At 50.5% G+C, this 24,552-nt stretch overlaps 1 protein-coding gene across 3 annotated transcripts in view; it reads right to left on the bottom strand.

Annotated features, from left to right (window-relative positions):
* Positions 1-24,552, bottom strand: part of APPL2 (adaptor protein, phosphotyrosine interacting with PH domain and leucine zipper 2) — a 50,469-nt gene that overhangs the window by 6,930 nt on the left and 18,987 nt on the right. For all 3 annotated transcript variants that reach the window (XM_059402190.1, XM_059402191.1, XM_059402192.1), the window contains exons 4-17: positions 24,364-24,435; positions 20,716-20,803; positions 17,444-17,485; positions 17,269-17,327; positions 16,393-16,539; positions 12,801-12,883; positions 10,309-10,467; positions 8,721-8,909; positions 7,800-7,842; positions 7,663-7,719; positions 7,477-7,565; positions 2,774-2,932; positions 2,553-2,605; positions 963-1,137 (exon numbers count right to left, since the gene is read on the bottom strand). In XM_059402190.1, the coding sequence (XP_059258173.1) occupies positions 963-1,137; positions 2,553-2,605; positions 2,774-2,932; positions 7,477-7,565; positions 7,663-7,719; positions 7,800-7,842; positions 8,721-8,909; positions 10,309-10,467; positions 12,801-12,883; positions 16,393-16,539; positions 17,269-17,327; positions 17,444-17,485; positions 20,716-20,803; positions 24,364-24,435 (1,415 nt within the window). The remainder of the gene's footprint in view (positions 1-962; positions 1,138-2,552; positions 2,606-2,773; positions 2,933-7,476; positions 7,566-7,662; positions 7,720-7,799; positions 7,843-8,720; positions 8,910-10,308; positions 10,468-12,800; positions 12,884-16,392; positions 16,540-17,268; positions 17,328-17,443; positions 17,486-20,715; positions 20,804-24,363; positions 24,436-24,552) is intronic.

Below are 24,552 nucleotides of genomic sequence, written 5' to 3'. Positions count from 1 at the left end.
CTCCTCATGACAACATAATGAGGTATAAATATGGTTATTTTCATCTTATAGCTGAAGAAACCAATGCACAGAGAGGAAAACTTGCCCAGGTCATACAACTAACAAACACCAAAAGCCAGAGGTAAACCTAGAAATTCTGGCTCTAAAGCAGTGCTGTCATCTCAGAGAAATCAAATGTAAACTTCATATATAATATAAAATTTTCTAGCAGCCACATCAAAGAGTGAATCAGGTGAAATAATGTACTTTATTTAATCTACAAGGTCTAAAATAATACTAGCTAGACATGTTATTAATATAAAAGTTGATGGGATATTTTGCATTTTGGGGGGTTAGTATGAGGTCTTAGAAATTTATTGTTTTTTACATTTAAAACATTCAGCTCAAACTTCAGTTCTGTTTCAAGTGCTGCATGTGGACCCAACACTGGACGGTGCGGCTTGTGCGGAAGCTGATGCGAACCATGGTGTGACCGTCCTCTGCTGTTGCTCGTATCCATCTTACCACCTGAGACCCCAAGTAATGTTGGTAACAGCACTTGGTGTCTTTATCTTCCCCCCAACAGATACTCATCAGACTTTATTTGTGGGGGTCTAGTCATCTCGGGCAGGTTCATGTTCTGTTTTCACTGTTAATTTTTATAAATAGTACATTCAGAAAGGAGCAAACCCTTCCTTTTTCAAGCTCTGAGATACACGGAGCAACTCCTGAGTGACGACGTCTTTGTGAACAGTAGGATTCACTCACCACTAAATTCCGGAAAGTATCAGTTCCTTAGGGGAGCACCTCCTACCCAACGTGTCTTATAAAATCAAACTGTAAAAACGAGTAGGGCAGAAACGGGAGTGACAGCCTCACGTACTCCGATCAAATACTCTCAGTGTGAACCTTCTAGATGAGTAAATGTGCCTTGCGTGGGCAACCAGATCAAGCTGTGAGAAGTCTGAAACGAACCAACATACCTCAGAGTCTGACTGGTGACCATCAGGTGGGACTCCGTCGTGCGGAAGATGTTGTGAATAGCCCGAGCGGCCAGTACTTGTCTCATCGCTTCATAAATCACTTCGGTAGTGTTGTCTGTTTTAACTGCCATGGATCCCAGAAACCGAACTATAAACATCTGTTGCAAAAGGGAATCTGCAAGACAGCATTTTCCACTCAGGAGCACACTCGCTTCCTGCTGGGCTGGCCCGTGCACCCCTCAGAGGGGCGGGTCGGAGAACCTGCTGGAAACCTCCCCCACACAGCTTCCTACCCGGCTTCTCAACAAACCCGCACTGCCAAAGCCCCGAGCCTCCTGCTGTCCGCATCTGGTCTCTCTGGAATTACTTCATTGGACTAGACAAGCACCTCTTACTGCATCTACACAATGAGACGGCAGAGCCACAAGGACATCCTTCCGGCGTGAAAACTTGGGTGACTAACGTAGGTGGCACTAGATGCATCTTTTCTCTGAAAATACGAGTGTCTCCACTCAGACAACAGAAAATGCAGTACTTTGGCCCTTGATAAAATCCTCTTAAAGGAGAAAATCTAAGGAATGGAAGACCTGATGGGATTCAAGTCGGTTCACGCACATCGTGTGTTCTGAAGGGCTGTGCATTCGCTTCCCCACCATTTTAAAGGAAGAGGACTACTTTTCCCTCACTTGCTGTATTAATGTCTTTGCCCTTAAAAATAACTTAAGTAACAAAAGACTAGGAAAATGTAACTGATATAAAATTGTAAGTAGTTACTCCCATACGAAGATACTTTTTATAAGTTTGAAGGTTTAGTTTTATAGAGTTACGATGTGGAGTATATGGAAAGTCAGCCAGAGACAAGCGGGCAGATCTGAGCAGACCTGTTAGCTTCCTTCCTCTCCGCCTCCCGCCCCAACACTCTTCTGCCTAATTCTGTAAGGAGAACCGACTCTCAAGTGCTACTTTTACATTTAAGGAAGTGGCAACTCTAGTGATATTCTTTGGCTCCAGTCATGGGGTGTTAGAACGAGGTCTCGCCAGCACCTGTAGCTCCTAAGTTGCCTCGGCTGGGACCCAAGTGCTGCTCTCTGAGGCACAAGGTTACGTCAGCTCCACTGTAAGAATGCACGTCACACATCAAATATCTGAACTTGAATCAAGTAAATACCGTTCACTCATGTCCTCCTCAAATTCAAGAATAAATTGTGTGTCTTTGGCTAAAATGGAACCGCCTATTTGTGACTCACCCGGACTGCATTTTGCTGTGGCCCTTTCATCCCCTATCAGTCCGTTCTGGAGTCCCCTGACACCGGATTTAGGCTCGGCAGCTTTCTTCGCAAGAGCTACCAAAAGGATGTGCGTGAGGCCAACGGTACACCTGTAGAAAATCTGTCTACTTCCCTTCAGTTTTCATCCAAGACCTGCCTTCGCTGCACATGCCCTACTGAGTTTCCAGGGAGCAACAAATCTGTGGGTCATAATTTTGCTTCACAGTCCAAGTCCTGGCTCCCCGGAATGTGACTTCACGTCTCACTTCAAGGACTCGTCATGCTGAGGGGAAAGGGTGAGCGCACCAAACCAGCCACTCACCTTCTGCTTCTGGAAATGTCTCGTCCTCGGTCTCACCAAAAGGGTTGATGCGCCTAGGGGAATGAATGGCCAGAGTCCAACAATCAAGACCTTTTTGGCTAAAAGGACACTAACTCTCCAACTAGAAGTCAGAACAGCAACAGTCTTGGCAGATGGGTGCCGACACAGAGACCCCAAGTGTACCTTCATTTCTCCCAGAGACGGCCTCCCTTAGCCCGTACCTGCTGCCCCTGTTCTGATCCAGGAATTCGGAGGCAGGAAGGACGATATCGAATTGGATGGGTGTCCCAGGTGCGATGAGCTCATCAGTGTCAGGGACAGGGACTGCTGCTGTGGGAACCATCTTGTCGTTCTCCAGCTCTACATTTCTCAGGTGCTGGCTGCGGTATAAAAGAGCGAGGGAAAAATCAAATCCCATTTAGCCTTATTTATGCCTTTACAATCACGTGAACACGTGCTGAATACTGATTCGACTTTTACAGATGGACAAGGGGACGATTTCAGTCCTTCAACTCGTTCTACAAATAAATCTTTACCGAACATCATTCGAGTCCTCGGTAAACAGCTTGAGGACCACCCCCTCCCCCCAGTTAGCTCTGCCGCACAGTATTCTGCATTAGGTTCTGTTACTTAGCACGTTACCTACTGCTCTAGGTCTTTCTTCCTGTCAGACAGGTTTTGGAGAGCGGGGGCTTTAGCTAAATCCTGTTTATTACATGGTACACAGAAGGCGCTCAAAAATGTTAACAGACTAAATACATCTCGGCCCAGCATTCACCACGTGGCTCTTTCTCCTCCACGCACCCTCCCTTGGAGCTACCCCACACTTCGCCTCGTTTCCTCCTCCATCCCAACCCCCCCTTTCCAACACCAGCTCCGATTCCTATTCCTCTACTAAGGCTTTCAAGCCAGCCCCGACCCGCCGTGCGTTCCCGTGCTGCTTCTCTGAGAGGCCCAGGGACAGTCTTGCACGGCGGCGTGCCCCCGAGCTCTGCTCTGTGCGCACACACGCGGCTGACACGTCTGACAGGACAGAGGGGGACCATCAGTACGGTGACCGGTCACGTGCCACCATGCCTCCTCCCTTTCAGTGTCAGGCTGTTGTAATTTAGCTTTTCACATCTTCCTGATCTTTTCCCCCCAGCTCGAGGGTAAGCTCCTTTGAGGGACAAAGGATGTCAAAGTATTTTGATTTCTTACGCTATTTGGAGCACGAGGACGGCTCTGGATATCTCTGTTCATTTCTCTCAAATATGTCAACAACTGAATATACGTGTGAAATGACCTTAAAATAGCCACCTGACAGGTAAGCACGCGGACCGGGAAGTGGCTAGAAATACAACATGGGTGTGGAGACTGTCACTGCAAGGAGAGACTCTGCTTCACCATGGCCAGGACAGGGAAGCGCGGTCTCTAGGGAAGAAATCCTGAGGGCTCCTCGCTGCCACCTTAATGTTCCCCCGACCCCGACGTCATATTGCCTCAGTCCAGAAGGGCAGAATCACATCTGCCAGCTCCCTCCGTCTCTAAGGCAGGGCAGGAGTTCGTATGTGGAGAGCAACGGAGGAAGGGAGAAGTAGAAGCTTAAAGGGAGAAAAGTGAGTCCAAGATTCTGGCTCCCCAGACAGTCTATAAGGAGAGAATACAGGCAGTAACCCCATGAGGTGGGGTCTGCCCTTGAGTCTTCAGCATCGGGAGCCACGGGAGACCCTGAACACAGGAGTGACACAGGGGAGCATCACCTGTGACCTCCATGTCACCCACTCTGATGGACACGTGCTTCCTGAGCGTGTCCTGCTTCAAACACCCGCATCAAAGCAGCTCACAGAGCTGAGCTCTCCTCCCTTCTTGGTTCCTACTGACACCACTTTCCTTCATGTTTCTTGGTGGCTTTGTGGCCACCTTCCCTTCTGCGACAAATGCTGGAGTTCTTCAGGAATCTGTCCGAGGCTCCTGTCTTCTCCTACACTCCCTCCCTCGACGATCTCTTCCACGGCCACGTCCATTCCGTGGAGCTCCTGATTCGTATACTATACGCAGCCCTGGGATGGCCCATGTGCTCCAGAAGTGTGTCATCCGTTGACCACGTGACACTTGCTGGGCTACGTCGCGGGCCCCTCAATCTTGTGTCCAGAAGTGAACACTACCAACTCCTTTCACTCCCTGAATATGCCACCTTCTGCCCAGGTGCTCAACCCAGACGGTGGCTGTCGTCTGATTTGTCCTGTCCCTTCCACTCACACCTCACCATACCGTAAGTCCAGTAGATTTCGCCTCCCAAACAAGTCCCCGAGCTAGCTACTTTTTATGTCCTCTGCCACGATCCTAGTTTAAGACACCATCGCCGTCACCCGGACTGCTGCCACGGGTCCCTGACTCAACACCTACTTGCCCAGCTCTGAGTTCCGTGTCCCCCACCGCAGCCAGAGCTGCCCTTAGATCACGCACAGCGGCTCCACTCTGTCGGACACGCCCACGTCTGCCTCTCTGCACCCTTCGACGACTCCCCAGGGCCCTGACCATGACTTCTCGATCCGTTCTGCCTGCCTGCCTCCCTCCCCGGCCGCCCCCGCCCCGCCATCCCCGCGCGCCCACACTGTGCTTACAGTGGCCTCCTTCCAGTTTCTCAAACGCGCTAAGCTCTCTCCTGCCTTCCGGCCTCCAGACTGCTACCGGGAATGCAGGAGTCTGGCTCTTTGCAAGGGTGGCCAGTTCTCGTGGTTCACTTCTCAGTCTGATACTGTCTCCACAGGCAGGCCTCTCCGTGACAGCACCTTCGTCTCGAACACCGGAGCGCTTTCCTCCATTTTAACTAAGTATGTACCTTCTGCTGGTCTTCACCGACAAGACTCAGCTTTCTGACCTGGCCCAGGCCTGGGGCACAGAGCAGACACTCCGCGAACGAACCGGTACTGGACCAGCTGGAGGGATGAACGTGCATCAGAGCCGTGTTATCCGTGGAGTGAGGGAAGGCCACACAAGGTATTTGCTTAGAAGGGAGTGGCAGTTTCTTCCCACGAACAGTTTCTCTGCTGCTTTCCCCTGTCATCAAAACATTTCTTTATTCCTAATGAGCTGGCCCTGAGAGGGACAGGAGCCCTCCCGCCGTCTCCACAGCTCTGGGCCGCCTGGCAGCCACATCCGTCACCCTCCCAGTCTCTTTGCTGATTCAGCTGCCTGGCTAGAGGTCTTTTTTGTTTCATGATTCTTCTGTGTGATTTACTTATTCCACAACAGGGAGAAAAATCAGTTACTGAATAATTAAATCTGAGGTACAAACTCTGTGGCTACAAACTAAAAAACCCAAACACAGTCTGGGTTGAGGTTTTTTTTGAAAGCCAGTCACACCTTTAATTACTAATACTAGTCAAATGATACATCGGCACCCTAGACAGTGTTAGAAGTGCAAAGGGACTGGGGAGGTCACCTAGTTTCGCATATTCTTGTGTCACAAATTCAAGGAGACAGAGGCCCAGAGAGCTGAGCCTCGTCAGCTCATCTAGCCGCGTTGAAGGCAGAGCCACCAGAAGCTCTCAGAATTCCAAGCCAGCATTCTCCAGCGTGCCTAGCTCGCTGTGCAGCTCACAGCTTTACAGAGGAGGCCAGTGTGTTCACCCACGACGAGGCTCATGGCCTAGCTCACTGGCCCGATCGGTGTTTCCAGTTCCATCAGAGCGCCCTCCGTAGAGCTGCCCTTCACGCACATGCTGCCTGCGTCAACGATGAAACCCAGCACTCAAGTGTCACCTGTTGCCCCTTGTCCATTTTTTACTACCTCTGCTCAGCTTCTCCTGTGCTGTCTTAGATACTCCAGCAGCAGCCTGTCGGGCGTCCCTGCCCTGTCCTTCGCCCCACCACGCCCCAGATCCAATATGCGCTATGTGCAGAGAGCCGCATGACAGCCTGTCCACCCCGGCTGCGACACGCCACTCGCCTCAGTCTGCAGTTCTGCTCCATGGCCCAGAGCCTAAGCAGGGTCCCCAATCACTGACATCAGACTCATGGCCACTTTCTGGCCTTCTCTTCTGCTCCTTCCCGCACACCAAGGTCTCTGCACATGCACACTGGCAACCTGCCAAACAGCCCCGAGGTCCTGGGAACTGAACTCCTAGCTTTCTAATGACATCTGTCTGGACTAGGAGACAGTATCTGTGAACATTTATTTAATGGGTTCTTTCTACCATGCCACAGAAAAATGGGACACCACATACAGTCCTAATCGTAACCCATCTTTGGTGTGACCAATAATGCAGTTCTCTATTAGTTAACCAATTGGAAACTCCCATTAAGACAAAAGGTGAGATTCTTGGAATAAACCTTAAAGCTGTATTCAAGACAAGAGCGAAGCTAGATGCACGAAAGTGTTCACTGTACATGACTGTAGCAAACAGAGGGAAGGAGGCTGCCTAAATATTCAACAGCTAATAATAATAAATCACGGAAGAGTGTGGAGACTTACTAAAGAACAATTATAAGAAATGTAAAAACATGAAAAATATATGTGAAAAGAAAAATTTAACGCACATGTGAAAGTATCTATACACGTGCAGATAAGACCTGGGCAGTAACACAGATGCAAAAAAGGTCATTTTGTTCCTTATTTAAGTTTCCTTTTGGTTCCAGAACTTTGTTGATGCTGACAGAAAAATGCAAGAAGCCCTGACCAGCAGACCTTCGAGGCAAGTCCTGTTTGCCCGGGCTGTGGCTGCACAGCCCAGGGGAAGGGTGGTGCCAGGGTCACCCAGGGTGCCGCGGCCGTGGCTCCCGGTTCTGCCCCTCACAGGTGACGTCACCGTGCGCAAACACCCCACCTCTCCCGGCAGCCTGAGCTCCCCCGCTAGGTGGTACGTGCGGAGAAATAACTGCTGTCCAATTCCTAGCTCACAACTATAGGCAAGCCGCTTTCCCACCGTCCTCTAATTACCTGGGACACGGGCTTTCTTGCTTTTTTCCGAAACTTGTAATGGGAGTCACTGCTTGGAGCGCCGTCTGATTCAACTTGATGGCGACTGCCTACAAACGCGTGGGGGGACAGGCTCAGTCCCGGGAGGGGCGCTCACCCTTCAGACAGAGCGAGGGCCGCGGATGCGGGGAAGGCAGCGCGAGTTACCTCTGGGTTGTCGGTCAGGTAGATCTGTCTGGAGATGTTGTTTATGGCGCATATCCACTGTGGAGAGAGGCCGTTACAAAATCTGCCGGACCCCGGTCACCGCTAGACTAGGACAGAAGTGGAAGAACAAACCCTACCTCCTCATTCTCCTTTCTGCTTTCTGCCTGGAGGATGATTCCCCTGCAATAAAGCACATCCACGTCAGTGCCTCCCGGGCCTCTACCTGAGGCTTAGTCCACACACGCTGAACTCAGCTGGGTCCCAAAGGGAAGGGCCAGGAAGGCAGGATGACAGGAAGGGAAGAAAATGGGGTTCAGGCTCCCTGTTCATTTGCTATGCGATCCTGGACAGATACTTCCCGAGGGATGTGAGTAGCTGGGCTTGGATCTACTAGCTCGAGGCTGGCGGTCCACAAGCCTGGACATGTTGGCTTCTCAGGTGACTGGGGCCACCAGGAGTCCGGCCCAGAGGCATTGGCAGACCCCCCCGCCGCCAAACCCATGGAGGGGAGAGGGGAACTGGACACAAATACCACTGCCCTTCCACTGGGGAGGGCTCCACCCTATCCAGGGACCCCACGGTGGTCGGGGCGGGGAGCATGGCTCTTATCCTGTTTTACAGAGAAGACCAAGGAGTTAGGTAACCGGGACTGGGATCCCAGGCCACTCCTGTCACCCAGGAGGGAGGACAAGGTCTAAAACAGCTCTGCCAACCACGCAGACGGTCTGCACTAAACTGACTTGGCCGGACACACTCCTGTCAACACAGGAGCTCAGTTCAGAGCCCCACATGGGAGCAAATGGAAGCAGAGCAGCCACAACTGAAGGGCGGGCGGTCCCTGCGGATGACCCCAAGTGATCTCTTCTGGGCCCCTGCAGTACATGGAGGTCTGCGGGACAGTACGGGGCCTGAGTGCATCAGCCATCTCGGGTTTCGGCCGGAGCAAAGAGCTCCACTCAGGCAGGTCTGGGGGACCTCCTCCTGCGCCCCCCCCCCCCCCCCCCCCCCCAAAGAGGCCCCTGGCAGGGGCAGAGTCAATAGACCCCCGCCCAGCCTACGATTTCCCGTTGGGCGTGGTGATCTGGAAGCAGTAGCGGCGGTCTTCACAGTCCACGGCCATCACCGAGCAGTTGTCCAGGTCCTGGATCAGGCCTCCGGCCACAGCGCCCCGCGGCTGACACATGAGGTTCCCGCCTTGCGTGAAGAAGTAAAGCCTCTCCCAGGTGGTGGTGACCAGCCCTGTTTTACTGGAAGAACTGTGGTTTTAGAACACCCGCCAGTATGAGGAAGCCCGCGCAGCACCTCAAGGTCTGGCTGCCTCTCCCTGAGTACTGGTGACATTCTAGAAATAGTATTTCTTTACATCAAAGCAAAACTGCTTTGGAAAGAATCCAATGCAGAGGGGCAGATGAGGCGCAATTCAGCCTGGGTGACCCGGGAGTTAGGGGCTCTGCTCACACAGGAGATGCAGCCCGGGGCCAGCCCTGCGTGCCGGTGGCAGTCACCGCCCCCACCCGCCCAACGGCAGCCAAACACTGGCTTCTTGCAAGATCTGGAAACAGAATGAGTCCATCCCCGTTCGGAACTGAAAACCTAGATGCTCATTCCTCTAAGACATGGACCTGAACTGCTCTGAGTCCAGTGAGAGTCACCAGGATCCCCTCAGCTCCCGGCACCCGGAATCCTGGCGGCGTTTACCACACTGAGTTTTGCTCTTATTGGATGTTTTGTGCGCTGCTTCCAAGAGAAGTATCCAGTACCTGGCAAACACCACCAGCCCTGTAAGGTTTTCTAGCCAACACAGACTGACAGATATTTAACTTGTGATCTCAACGAGCTGGAAGAGCTTTGAGGAGCTCCACCTTGATAAGAAAACAGCTGGCCGTTCCTCTCTGTAGATCCTCCATTTGGGAAATATCTGGTACACTTACCTGATTCAGTGTTTATCAAGTAGCAGCTTTGTGCAAGGCACGAGGCATCCTGCCTCAATCATTAGTTATTTCCAAAAACTGGTACTAGCTAGCGTCCGAGTGCTTCCTACCTACTGGAAATGGCTTCATTTGGTCCTTGTAACAACTTTTTTCAGTAGGTGTGGTCATCGGCTCTATTTTGCACATAACGTGATTGAGGCCCAGCTAAGGCGGGGGTGACAGAACCAAATCAGGGTCCTCACCACACCAAATGGCCTCAGTCTGCTCCTGGACACAAGGAAGCCTGAGCCGCCTCCCTTCAAGCCAAAGGGCCGCTAGTGTTACAGCGTGATTCTGTGTGTGAGAACCTGGAGGACCCCGAGGCTGGCTGGCCCTCGGACTCCGGCCTCAGTGGCAGGCCTTGAGCACACGGCTCTCACCTGTCTGGGGCCAGGGCCAAGGGCGGGATGGGACAGAAACTCCTTACAGTCCAGGATGATGATGGTTAAGAACAGGCTATCTGCATACAGTCCCCGCGACCAGGGACAGGGACGGCCCAGCGCTCGGAGTCGGCACACCAGGTTCTTCTGGGTCTGGTTCACGCCCACCTCTCGGTGACCAGGGCGGCGTGGGGGTGGGAGTTCTTCCCCAGCACCAGCCACCCTCCCGACGACGCCGTCTAGCCTCCTGAGGGAAAACAGACTTCAGAAAAAGAGGCACGCAGGGGCATTCTCACCTTCTGAGATTAAGGTAACCAGCCTTCTGGATGAGGTTCCTGTTGATCTGTGGCGCGGCCACGTCAAAGTCTGGGGCGTAAACAGACTCATCAACAGAGAGCAGCTCCTGCTGGGACACGCGCATCTTCTCCGCTTCGGCTTCTAGTTCCACCTGAATGCTTAAGACAGAAGGCGTCAGGTCAGCTGCTCCTCACGCCGACCCAGCACGGCTGAGCAGCCCACGGCGAGCTGTGCCAGGCCTTCCTGCCCCATGGGGCTTCCTGCCCCGGAAGATAGACACGGTGGGACTCGAGTCTGCTCTGCTAGAAGTGGTCCTATATGGCTGCTGTTTTAGAACAGAACATGAGGAATACCACCGGACGACGCCTGAACCCAGCGAAACAACTTCTCTGCTGACAAAGTGGTATCCAGGCTTAGAACTGTTGATGCAATTTTCTTTTAAAAGACTCATTCATGGGGCACCTGGGTGGCTCAGTGGGTTAAGCCGCTGCCTTCGGCTCAGGTCATGATCTCAGGGTCCTGGGATCAAGTCCCGCATCGGGCTCTCTGCTCAGTGGGGAGCCTGCTTCCCTTCCACTCTCTCTGCCTGCCTCTCTGCCTACTTGTGATCTCAGTCTGTCAAATAAATAAATAAAATCTTTTAAAAAAAAAAAACCTCATGCATCCATTGTAGAGAAAGGAGGAGGGGGAGAGAAAGAGCCTGCGCACACAAGGAGGGCGGAGCCTGACATGGGGCTCAACCCCGTCACCCTGAAATCACCACCGGAGCCAAAACCAAGAATCAGAGTCTTAAATGACTGAGCCACCAAGGCGCCCCATGCTGATGCAAACTTTAGGAGAAAAGCTTTGATGAGCCCATCCTCAGGGCTGCCATGCAGGCGCCTACGCTGGAAGAGAAGGACGGTGGGAGGGAAGGAAGGAAACCGCGGTCATGCCTGCCCTCCAGGCCGGCCCCAGGCGCCCTCCCTGCCGGCCCCAGGCGCCCCTAAGGGGAAAAACGGCCACTGGAGACTGGTCCCACCTCCTGCTCTTTTTTTTTTTTTTTTTTTTTTAAGATTTTATTTATTTATTTGACAGACAGAAATCACAAGTAGGCAGAGAGGCAGGTAGAGAGAGAGAGAGAGAGAGGAGGAAGCAGGCTCCCTGCTGAGCAGAGAGCCCAATGTAGGGCTCGATCCCAGGACCCTGGGATCATGACCTGAGCCAAAGGTAGAGGCTTTAACCCACTGAGCCACCCAGGTGCCCCCCTCCTGGTCATTTTCCCAAGTGCAGTGACAATGACAAAGGCAATGCTTTCCCTTTTATGGCAGCCCTGCCACTGAGCCTGGGCAGCTCAGCCGTTGAAGCATTTGACTCTTCCTTTTGGCTCAGGTCATGATCTCAGGGTTGAGTCCTGAGATCCAGCCCCGCATCGGGCTCTGTGCAGAGTCTGCTAAAGTTATTCTCTGCCTCCCTCTGCCCCTCCCTGCACTTGCTCACTTGCTCTAAAATAAATTTTATTTTAAAGGTATCTTGAACTACAACATCCTCAAGAAAAAGAGCAACCTTCCTCTGTTTTTCCACACGACATAGAATCCCACACTCCTACTTCCATTGTGTCTGTCTGCTTCTCAGCTGCTCTCTCCCTTGCCCATGCTCCAGGAATCACGGAGCACTCCCGGAACCAGATCTGTGAAGGAAACAAGCCTCCTTGGGGCTCGCTGTCGTGCACACTGGCAATGGAGGCAAGCCTGGCAGGACAGCCTGAAGAGAGGATGGTGTATTTTTAAAAAATAAGCATTTGAGGGGCGCCTGGGTGGCTCAGTGGGTTAAGCCTCTGCCTTCAGCTCAGGTCATGATCTCAGGGTCCTGGGATGGAGCCCCACATCGGGCTCTCTGCTCAGCGGGGAGCCTGCTTCCTCCTTTCTCTCTGCCTGCCTCTCTGCCTACTTGTGATTGATCTCTGTATGTCAAATAAATAAATAAAATCTTAAAAAAAAAAAAAAGCATTTGCGAGGCTGAGGAGCGATTTGTTAAATTAATTCCAAAAAAGCATAAAGCCCCATGATCAGTCATAAATGGCCATGATGGCCAGTTTCCTAAAGAGTCCCAGCACTTCCGGCTGTCAGCCCCTTGGTTCCAAAGGGGAAACAAGGCCACGTCTAAATCCACAGCCAGCCTACACCGGGCCCACGGACCGTGGAGGCCACTGTGACACAGGGAAGACCTCCCTCAGCACGGGCACTGGGACTTGACGGGAAAGTCCCTTCACAGACGCTTCATCTTTTCTTTAAGCTATATAATCTGTTCACGTGGTGGGCACACCTCTGGGCTCCCCACACAGTGGGGGCGGGGGTACACAGAAGGCCTTACTTTCCAACCTCAGGATTCCCGAATACCGGCAGCTCAGAAGGGGCCCGCTGCCCAGAGTCCCCATGGTGGCGGGGCTCTGTCCCTCCCTCCCAGCAGGAAAGGCAGAGGCCCCCGGACCCAGAGTGGAGTGCAGCCTTACCTCTGGACCATGTCCGCAACTGAGGATAAAAAGCTGTTCATATTTTGGGAAAACATCTCTGCTCCCTTCTTGAAGAAGTTAATCTGAAAGACAGGATGGTGATGTTCTGAAGGTCGCCTAGGAAAGGTGACCAGTGAGCGCATCCAGCGTGGGACTGAGCATAGGGGTAGCGACCCTGGCTGGCCAGCCGAGCTCCCCCACCCCCACGTCCGCGGAGTTCCTCCCAACCCAGTGCACTGCAGCCTGGGGACACTGGGAGCTCTTACGGACAGGCGGGGGAACATCAGGGATAATGTGAGTTCCCTGCCTGGCACATACTAGGTGAGGTGCGTCGGGAGTTCCTACTGACAATTATTTCCGTTGGTCTCATCGTCAGCTCTTCTCCTCTGCGAATTCTGTGAATTTTGGATAGAAAGCTTCTAGGGGGGCAAGGAGCGGGTCTACACCTCGGCGTCCCCAGGGGCTTCCATCAGCGGGTGACAGCTGACGTGCACGGCCAGAACCAGGCGAGCACTGGGTGGAGTGCGGCAGGAGGTGCTCAGAGCAGCAAACCCAGAGGCTGCCGTGAGCCCGTCAGTGAGTCATGCGCGGCTTGAAACACGGGCTGGACAGAGGATGCGGCCGGGATGCTGCCCTTCCAACCCCGACGTCAACCCAGTGGGGACCGTGGGTGTGAAGGAGGCAGCACAGCTCTGGGCCTGAACAGCTGCCTGGACGGGTGAGCTCCCTTCCGGCCCCCAGCGTTCTGGGATGCGGGCTCTCTGTGCTCAGGGGAGGGTGGCCCCAGGAGGGCTCCATCTCCTTTGAAAATGAAACTTCAATTGCTGGCTTTTGGGGAACAAATAAAAAGCAAGTCCTTACTTCCTGTGATTCCAGGGTGTTCACTTTCCAGAAGGCTGGGTTGCCTCACAAGCCCTGATGGGCAGGGCACAGGGAGGGGCCTGCCTCTGTGCATGACTGACATCTGTCACCATCCCGCCCCAAAGCTCAAGTCTCCATTTCTTCCCATGGCCAAGGCTTTAAAAAATCCGAATACTGGGGGTGACCTGTTCCATCTTACGTGCCTAATCACAGAAAGGTAAGAGTTGAAAGCCTGAGTCATGAGTAAAGGGAAAAAAGGCTTAGTTTTGGACATGGGACTTCTCTCACATTCTGGGCCAGCTCAGGTGTCTGATCTGGAAGCAGCCCCTGCCCTGTGCGGTGGGCACGGAACCCGCCCACGCACCCTGGTGAGGCTGGCGGGCTTCGCATGCTCACATCCTGGGGAAGGATGTACCCCCATGCCCTTAGTTTTCACAGGAAGAGAACAGGATGATCACGATTATCCTAATGTAAGGTAATCATGTGGGGCCCTGCTCTGGCCCCGTGATCTTTTAATCATATGGAGATCAAAACAGTAAATGCCCTTCTGAATCTCTGAAACCTCAAACATCAAAGTCTGTTCAAGGAGCCTTCTGCATTTCTAAGGACACAGCCTTCCAGTGGCTTTCCTCTTTCCCCTCCCTGAACTCCCTGGAATTTATACTCCAAATTCCATGGCTTAGCTCCTCTGCTATTCTGTAAGTTCGGGGGGGTGCGGGTGGGGGGCTGCTCCTGCAATCCCTCAGTCTGATCCGAAGGGACGGCAGGGAGGGACGGATGAGATCCTGGCTGCTCCAGCCGCCGGCCATCGGATCTACCCTGTGACTACTATCCTGGACTTGATTTCTGGGATCTCATAAACCTGTACAGGTTTGCAAAACCCGTTTCAGGCATGACGACTGAATGGTGATCTCAGTGCAAACCTGTTCAACAAGGGCCAGGGGAGGCAGAAATGAAGTCAAACAGCCTGCACTGAAGCGGGTGGTGCCGAGAAGCCTGACTCAGTGCCGCATTATCCAGAGACCCAGATTCTCGGGCCTTCGGAGCCGCAGGAAGTACAGTGGTCTGACGGCCACCAACCAAAAAGGTGGACGCTTAGTCAACATGTATTTAAAATGGCTGATGAGGCTGGAGGAGAGCGAATGCTTTGGAATCATCCAAAAGATTTATGGGTTAGACAACAACTGGTCTAAGCAAAGGAGTTATAGTTTTCTGCAGGATGTGAAGTTTGCAGTGGGAGGGGTTTTCTAGTCTTGGTCTTGAAATCTTGGTACTTTGCACATGAAAAGGGAAATAGGCCTCCTCAGTCCTCAAAGATGCTGCTGCTGCCACCCATCAATGACTGCGACATGCTCTGCTCTGTGTCCCCAGGCCTGGGGCGGGGTGGGGGGCAGTTTGCTAGCACCGCTGGGGGTGGCATTCACTTAGCTGACCCCCGGCTCTTTAGAGGCCAGGACTCGTGCTCCACAGGCCACCACTGTCAATCCAGGAAGAACAGACAGAACAGGAGGCATTCATGAGACAGCACAGGCAGCACCGGCGCTCTCCAGCACCCGGGCCCTCCGCCTGGCAGAGGTGTGAGAACGAAGGAGAGAGGCAGCACCAGCGCCCACCGCGAGCAGCTGGACGTTGCAGGGGTCCACTGTGGACCGGAGCCTAGGGCGGGACAGGGCCAGCTTTGGGTTTAACCCGGCTTTACCCAGAGGACACAGACAGATTATAGCACTCTGCTTAAATATCACCCCTGAAGGCAGAAGCCGTCTTGAGTTACCTCGCCTTTCAACGTCACAACCACATGAAAAGACGGATCCCTGAGCTTGAACGCCTGAAGATCCTCCCCTGCTCCCCTTTCCCAAACTGAAGGATACTGATGCTGTTTTCTGAAATACACGTATTTTTTAACATGTATTTTAAAAGAATAGATGCTCACACATGTGGCGTTTTAAATAAAAAGTTGCTGTTTTCTTCTCAACATTCTGCTTCCTGACATCCCCTTCTATTCCTAGGTTGTCAACTGAGAGAAGATATCCGGGTGTGTTTCCTGCATGCTGGGGTGCGGTGTTAGAGTCTGTGTAAGTGGGGCTCCAGCAGGGCAGGGATGGGGGGGTGCCATCCACCATGAATGGACACTCACTCCTGTCCCTGCCAGGGCCCCGCCCTGCCACTGGAGACTCCGGACAGACAAGTGTTCAGGAGACCACTAACGGGGGAAGAAGCCACATCCATCCCGGACAGACTTCAGCAAGCTACAGCAGTATTTTGCCACGGCCCAGATGCCAAGGTGCCGGCGATGACCTCAGCAGTGAGAAGAGCCCAGCTGAGGGTGAGCCTCGCCACACAGAGCAGCAGGGGACTGTGTGTGGGTCCTAAGCTAAAGGCCCAGGTCTACCAACCTGAGCAGTTCTGCTTCTCAGAACATTAGACCAGGCCTGGCTCTCGCCTGGCTCAGAGACAAAGTGTCATGCCAGCCCCCCCCCTCCGGCCCCATGGGAGGCTTGGGACGGAGGCCGTCACTGCCTGCACGTCCAGCCTAACAATCGCCCCCCTGGAAGCTTTCCACGTGCATACATGGAGCCGTCTTGAGTTACCACCCAAGGTGGTGCGTACGTGTTTCTTCCTCTGAAACATGCTTCGGTTTCTCCTAAACGCTAGCTCAGCGGGCACACCGAGTGGTTCTCCCCAGCTGGCTCAGGGCTCAGGGCTCAGCCCTCAGGGGACGGGCACGGCCTACCTGTCCGTGGGCAAAGCCTATCATGGGCTCCATCATGGCCACGCGCTTCCTGTCCTGCAGCGCATTGAGAGCGCAGTAGTACTGGAGGGAAGAGAGGTGCTGTTTGCGTCGCGCGGCCGCCACCTCCTTCACGACATCCATCTTTACCTGGGTGAGAGGCGAAGGCAAACGTCAGGCTGTCTGAGGATGGGGCCGTTCGCAAGAGCATGAAGCTTCAGCAGCGTGTGTTTACTCATGAGACCCATTTCTGTGACCGATACAATAAAACTCAGATAAGGTTCCCCTTTATGTTTTAAAAACTCCCAATTAAAGAAGTATTAGCATCTCCGTGCTTATGAGGCTTCCCCGGGGTGAGGCCAAGTACTCCCCGAGCCTTTAGGAGAACAACTCAGGGGCCTGCACTGAAAGCCACAAACATTTTAGTTCACTCCTAAGACTGTATTCCAAGGAAGTAATTTAGCTCAAGGAAATCATGCAACAGAAGTAGGAATTTAGATGCATTCAAATGGGCAATATCATCTACAGCAGCAAAAAAGCACGAGTTAGAGAAGTGGAGCCAGCACCCATGGCAAGAAATTCAAGTGACCTGAATACGTATGCGGCAGATAAGCACAAGGTACCGAGCTAATCTGAAATCATTGTGCAAATGTAATTACACAGTGGTTCCAAGTTGCTGTCTAATAAACCACGTTGAAAAGCTAGAATAGGAAGGTAGAAGACTACTTATGAGATTCAGAATAATTAAAAATCTACGTATATGAAAGAAGAAAAAGAATTCATCAAGGTACCCCCAATGCCATGAACTCACAGCAGGAATGTAGGAAAGGAGCTTAAGTAAGTGAGGTGAGAAACACCATGTCACGTAGCTATTCTTACCTTCTCATTCTCCTTTTTTTTAGGCAGCCTGCTATATTTTGCCATTGAGAGGTCATGCTCTAAAAATAAAGAGGCATTTTAGCACCCAGATGGGTTGAAAGGCAAGAACATTCATTCAGCATCTCCACCCACACACATACTAAACCCACGCGCCAAGAACGGAGAGGATGCCTACCATTACTGGCGAGTCCAAAAAGATCCTTTAAAGTGCTAACCTCTGAACAAGAGAGAAAAAAAAAATAATCTTAGAGCAAAGGAAAGTAAAATATGCCAACCCCATATTGGCACGTGCTTCCCCAAGAAATAAAAGTCCATGTGCAGAAGGAAGACGGCTCTGTGAGCCCCTCCTCCGGGCCTCTGCCCTCACATGGCTCTGGCCTCCTGGTCTGACTGGAGTTTGTGGCTTCAGCTGCATCCCAAACTTGGGAGCCTGACTGACCGTGACCACCCACTCCTTGTTGACAGCATCTGGGGGGTCCATGAAGCAGAGGGTCCCTGGGGGAAGTGGGCTGGAGTGTGCGGTGGACAGGTGCTCTTCAGGGAGACCTGGAGTATACAGCGAAGCTCGGACTCTCCTGCCCCCCACAAAAGAGTGTTCTAATTAATACCTCTTTCCTCATAATATCTGGACCATACTTAGAACCTAGAAAGGCCCTTTGGCTGGCCATTTTTAACATCTGGCAAAGCCACCACTAACAAAGGAATATGGGGGTGCTTATTTGCAAGAGCAAGTGCACGAGCAGGGGGGAAGGGCAGACGTGGAAGGAGAAGCAGGCTCCCCACTGAGGGACTCCCGGGATCATGACCTGAGCCAACGGCAGCTGCTTAACCGACTGAGCCACCCAGGCGCCCAGGGTATTTGTTTTAATGACAAAGTCTGAAGCTATCTAGCACAGGGTACCTGCGACAAGCCAACACACACCACCATTTCCTCCTGTGGGTGCCACGTGCCTCACGCATGAGGACATATAACAAAGTCCAAGACCGAGAAGAAAAAATGATGAGGTCAATGAGGGTGATGGCTGTCCAAGATTTAAAAAAAAAAAAACCACAGAGACATCTAGAAGAAAGCAATACTTTCTACGACTCTGCCACGATCAGTTTTGCTTCATCAAACAAAGGAAAGCATTTTCATACCTTTTATGTCTTTTTATGTTTGCCTCAAAACTGCCTCCAGCTTTCTAATCTCTCCTCATGTTATTCTTACGCCTTCCGGTATCGGCTGCTTTCTTTCCCTTTCTTCCCCTCTCCCTTTCACTTCCTACCGGAGCACTCTCCGGGGGCTTCCCTTCCTGGGTCAAAGAGCTTCCTTAATCGGTCTGTTCTCTTCATTTAGATATGTCCTTGGATCGGTGCAGAAATGGAAAAGGAGGCGAAACGTCAGGTAAAAACCAGCACGTGGAGGGGAGGCCAGGTTCTAGGCTGGTTCTCGAGCTGACTCAAGCATGACCTGGGCCAAACGCTTCACACTTGCATGCTGGTGTCGTCAGAGAAGGTTACTGTGATTCACTGTTTCCAAAGATACCGAAGAGGCTTCTCTTTTTACTATTACCACATAGTTTTATTCTCTTTAAAAAAAAAATCGCCATCCTAGGCAAATACTACTAATCCACACTTGGGTCCTACAGGCCCGACAAGGCCTGGTCATTATCACTGCCGGGACCCTCTGGCCCGGGCTGCCCCCCACCCCAAAGCTGAAAGACACAAATCTGACAACGCAGGTCGGGGTTGGGGGGGAGATTATTTTCTGTCTAAAAGACTCAGAGTTTGTTCTTAAAACGATATCCCCACACATTTCTATGATTTTAGTTAGAGAAAATCTTTATGAAAAAATGCACTAAGACTCTCAGTTCATACTGGATAATCAGCACAGGACTACATGCAGCTTTGGGATTTGCATGCTATTACAGACGAGCAACATACAAAACCGCTAAAAGTCCTGCTCAAGCAAGGCTTCTCTTCACACAAGATGACCTATCATTTATTGTTCTTTGTTATGTTTCAGCGCTGTCACACTGCCCCTGGCAAATGATCAGGTCTACCCCTGCTCCCTAGAGCCTCAGATGACATGATCACAGGGAATCTCCATATGGATGGGTGTGGGGAGAAGACCATCTTTAAGATGTGCTGTGTCTTTCCTGCCTGAATAAAGTTTACATTTTAAGGTGAGTATATATATATACATATATATATGTATATATATGTGTGTGTGTATATATATATATGTATATATATATGACTTCATTTAAGGTGAAAATATATATATGTGTATATATATGACTTCATTTAAGGTGAAAATATATATATATATGTATATATATATATGACTTCAGTTCAGAGCAAGAGAGCGGGAGAGCGAGCACGAGGCGGGTGGGGGAAGAAGGCAGAGGGAGAAGCTGAATTCCCAGTGAGCAGGGATTCTGATGTGGGGGTCGATCCCAGGACCCCAGGATCATGACCTGAGTCGAAGACAGACACTTAACCAACTCAGCCACCCAGGTGCCCCTGAAGAGGCAGTACTATACTGAACAGATCTCGGAGTACTTGGTTTAGATTTCTTTGGCCAGCAATTTTTATATCGGTGTTCTAGAAAATACAATTCTTCCATCTCTAAGCAGTGAATATTTTCAGTGACATAAAAAACAAAAAGACTAGAAAGTTTGGGTTCCCTTTCCTATTATCAACTACTTTTCCCCCCCAAGATTTTGGGTTCTTTTTAATTCATTTTTGGACTACCTTGATTTCCAAGAGATAGAAAATTACTCTAAAGCTTTGTTTTACTTTTTCATTGAAGAACCAAAAATAGTCTAGAAGGGCAACCAGACTCTCTGAACCAGTCCCAGATCTACCGACCCACTAAAATGTGAGCTCCAGGAAAACAGGGAGCTTGTCTGCCTTGTTCGTGGCTGCAGCTCAGGGTCTAGCACAGGTAAAGCGTGGTCCCTGCCCCTCTGTCCCTCTCTAAGCCACCCACATTACATTCCAAAGCATTCATGGCTCCCCCAAAACAGCATGCCTCCTATAAATGCTCCAAACCAGTAATACAAACCTTGCCATCTTTGTCTCCTTGGTAAACACTTATTCATCTTTCAAAACCCAGCACAGAGATCACCTCCTCCAGGAAGCCCTCTCTGGCACCCTAACTTCAAAAGGGTAATCACACCTTTCCGTGTGCTGTTTTTATTCCTTGTACCTCTCTTTCCGGCTGCCCTCATCACATAATGTTATGATTGTTTCCAAGTCAGTTTTTCTCATTAGCCTGTAACCTTCCTTTAGGGGAGCCAAGAACATAGTGGAGATTCAGTGGAAGTTAGCTAAACTGAAGTGCTCCAAAAAAGAAAGGCATTTCTCAATGATGCACAGATTTAAAGAAATTAATACAGTCAGAACAATTATGAAATGAATTGATGTTTTGCAGGTAACTGGCACCAAACTCAGCAACTTTACCTGTGAGATCCTTTTCTCGAAATTGTATAATAGGTAGAATCATTGTGTCTGCCAACTGTTTCGCCAGCTCTGTATGGAGAACATTAAGCTGAAAAAAGAGAGAAATCTTATTGAGAAAAATTAAACCCACTATAAAGAACACTTCTTTCCACACAGGATCACACTGGACAATTCTGTGTGTTTCAAGAGTTCTGCTACATTTCCTCAGCAAATAAACAACACTTCATGAAGCTGCAAATGATACAGGCCCAGAGGTACTCAAAACTAAATGCAAGGTTCTGAGCGGGCCTCAGTTAGGTTTGCTAAAGCAGTCTCTGAGCCCATGGCTACGGTCTGTGTACGGTGCAATCCAGGCTGAGCCACACCAGCTGGAGGAGAACGCGTTCATGTCCTTGCAGTGAGCACAGCTCACTGGGAGCACTCACCTTAGGTCACACGTTATCAGTCACAGTGCGCATGCTCCCCCTCAGAAGGGCTGAGGTCATACTTGCAAGACCGGCCTGCTAGGAGCCTACTAACCCTAAAACCACAGCAGCTGCAGGCCTGGGAGTTACTCTGGAGAGTTACATGCTTTGTATCCCTTGGTTCTCAGCCACTCTGAGAGTCCGGTCTTACTGACTGTACCCATGTACCAGGTGGACAAACAACTCTCCACATCCAGACAGCAAAGAGGCAGAACGGTTGGGATTTTCATCCTGGGCTACTGGAATCCGAACTCCAGGTTTCTCCCATTATACCGTGTTGGATAGAGAGTCTTGTGCTCACGAAGTTGCCCAAACTTCAAATGTCTGGTAGTCTAGACATCAGCAACGAACACATATTACTAAAGATGTTTTGGGATTCCTGCTTGGGGAACAAAGGGAAATCACCCAGCAGTCTTTTTGGCAGTGTGCATCTGGCCAAGCTTCTTTCAGCGATGACAGCAGTCACATACGAGCCCCCTCTGTACCCACAGCTCTCCCACCAACAGATCTGGTCCTTCAGGGCTGTACTTCCAGAACTGCTCTGAAAAGCTTACAATCATTTGCCAGGCAGGGGAGCTGGAGGCCAAGCAGTTAATGTCCTGTCTTTCAATCATCAAGACAAAGCACGGCAGCTTTGTTCTGCTGAGAACGCAGGAGGACACACATGCCAATAAATGCCACCAAGACAGAATGTGTTAACTACTTTTCCTGAATAACTTCAGGGAGAAATGTACTGTTTTTTTTACTAACAGTTAAGTGAATGAAAGTCAATCAGTGTACCTACTATGTGTCTGGCTGTGTGTTCAATGCCCTGATACACATTATCTCATTTACATTTAATCTCTACAACAGCCCAGTTAGATGGGCTTTCTCGCTGCTGCCACTTACAAATGAAGACACCAAAATCAGGGTGATTACGTGGTTTTCTAGGCATCATTCACTTTTGGAATGGTAAATTTCCTATCGACTCATTGTCTTCCTTATTTCTTAAGGATCAAGGGGTTTGGCACCAACTTTTTGCCCTGGGGTTTTTGAGAGGGAAGGGACAATCACTTCTAACCACCGTGCCTTAGCTCAAGAGAGTGCAAAGAGATTACCTCTCGGCACTTCAATATCGTCATCCTGAAAATAAACCATTCCCTGCATGGTTACCGTGATGACAAAATAGTAACCTGAATAGAAAACACTCAGAGTAGAGGGCCTGACGCACACTCGCACACTCGTTGGCATATCCATAATGATGGTGAATTCCTGTTTCGGGTGCACTCAGTGGAAGTGATCTAGGAACCCTGCCTTTGGGGAAATCAACAAGGACAGAAATTTCTATATGCATACAACACGGAGTGTCTGGTTCCTAGGGATTCCATTAAAAATATGAGCCACAAAAAATCTCTACTTTTAGTTGTGTTTTTTCTGAGTCAAGTCACTTGTCTTGAAAATTTTCCAACCTGATACAGGCCCCGGTAGAGAAAACAACCTGAAAATCTACTCAGAAGCCGCCCACCTGAGCTAACGGCTTTCATGCACATAGGTCTCCACACCAAGAGGCTTGTTTGAGAAGCCCCGACAGGGCCGAGCTTCAGGGAGGCGGTCACACCACCTGTAACATCACACTCCCAGCCGTCCAGCCTTTGGGAATGATTCACTCCCCACCTAAAGCATCATCATTCCTGCCCATGAATGGAGGGTTATAAGTAAGTCTCTTAAACTGGAAATATCGGTTCTGGGTGTCTGACAACTAACCACATTTCCTTAGCAACTGGCTCTGGTCAAGCAAAGACCTGACTTCAGAGGGTGTAGTCAGCTGCTTCTCCCCCTGGGCTCCTCATTCATGGCTAATTAGGAAACATTTGTCTCCTCGCTTCCAAAAAAATTACTTTTTACTCCTCTATTACTTTTTTCCATTCATGCTCCTCCTCTTCTGGAAAAGACATCTAACCATTTTAAACATACACTGTGAAAAGAGTCAGAGTCGTGGAGAAAGTATGAAGCTGAAAAAGAACTGGACGACCGTTCTTTTATATCCTGTTATATCTCCCTTTACAACCTTTTATATCTGTTACAGCCCCAGTGCCTACAACAGTACTTACTACACAGCAGGTGGTCAATACGTGTTTGCTGAACAAGTATCAACGTGTTGGGTTGACTTGTTGACAGAATGACCCTGCAATGTTAGTTTCACATTTTATGAACTGAAGACGGTATCTCTTCTACACCAGCGCCTGGACAGCGAAACGGCACCTGCATATTCTTTTGCTTCTTCATCATCATTTTCTGCTGTGAGAACTGCAAGCTCCTTGAATGATGAAATACAATTTCGTACTGACCCAGTTCTGAAGAGGGTTCTGCTCAGCACCAGGAGCATCTGAGCTGCAGTGTTTATCATAACTGGGATTTATGTACTTCTCTTATAACAATTACCTGTTTTTCACAAATGTTCCCAATGTATTATGCAGTACAGCTACGACGACGGTTGCATGACACCCTCTGTGGTGGCGTGAATCCTGCCCACCCTCATCCTCCCCCAAAGAAAAGTCCAAGCAGAACATGTGAGTCTTCAGAAACGAGGTCTTCCCAGATGTGGTGACGGACCTCCAAATGAGACCACCCTCAGTTATCCAGGTAGGCCTTAATTCAATGACAAGTGTCCTTACACAAAGAAGAGACACAGAGGGAAGGAGTGAAGTGGGGTTGGGAGGAGGCCATGGCAAGGTGGAGACTGGATGCAGCCACTTGCCATGGGACAGTCAGGGGCAACAGAAGCCGGAAGAGGCCACGGAAGATTCCGCCTCGGGCCTCTGGAGGGAGCCTGGCCTTGCCAACAACTTGATTTCATACTCTGGCCTCCAGAAGTATGGGAGAGAATAAATGTCTACTGTTTTAAGCCACCTACTTGTAATTTATTACAAGCAGCTGGAGAAACCAATACACCCTTCTTAGGAAATGGAATTCTCAGAAATCTCTCTTGGTCCATTGTTCACGTATAACAAAGCTTTTCTCCTCACACCAGGAACAAACATAATCGCATACAACTTGTCCTATGAAATGAGCCTTGGAAGATCAGCAAGTTGAGATATACTCTGAGATATTTAAGGAGATATCTAAAATGGAAAGTGGGCCAACACAAAGATGAAATAAAGTTCAGGAAGGAATCAAATCAAATTTTGCCATGTTGTGATCTTACCTCATCTACCACTTTGGCAAAATAGTGGAGTGTAGAAATTACTTCTTCATCGCCTTTGCCAAGAGCAAAATTCTAAGACCAGAGAATAAAAGACCCGGGTATTAAGGCTTGGGGAGTCGGCGCTACCACCCCACCCACGTCCCACCACCCTCCACACCAGTCCCCACTCTGCCCCCGAGCACACAAGGT

The sequence above is a fragment of the Mustela nigripes genome, chromosome 6 (assembly GCF_022355385.1).
Source record: "Mustela nigripes isolate SB6536 chromosome 6, MUSNIG.SB6536, whole genome shotgun sequence".
NCBI lineage: Eukaryota > Metazoa > Chordata > Mammalia > Carnivora > Mustelidae > Mustela > Mustela nigripes.
Note: the sequence above shows the minus strand (reverse complement) of the source record. Positions and strands in the feature narration are given on the sequence as shown.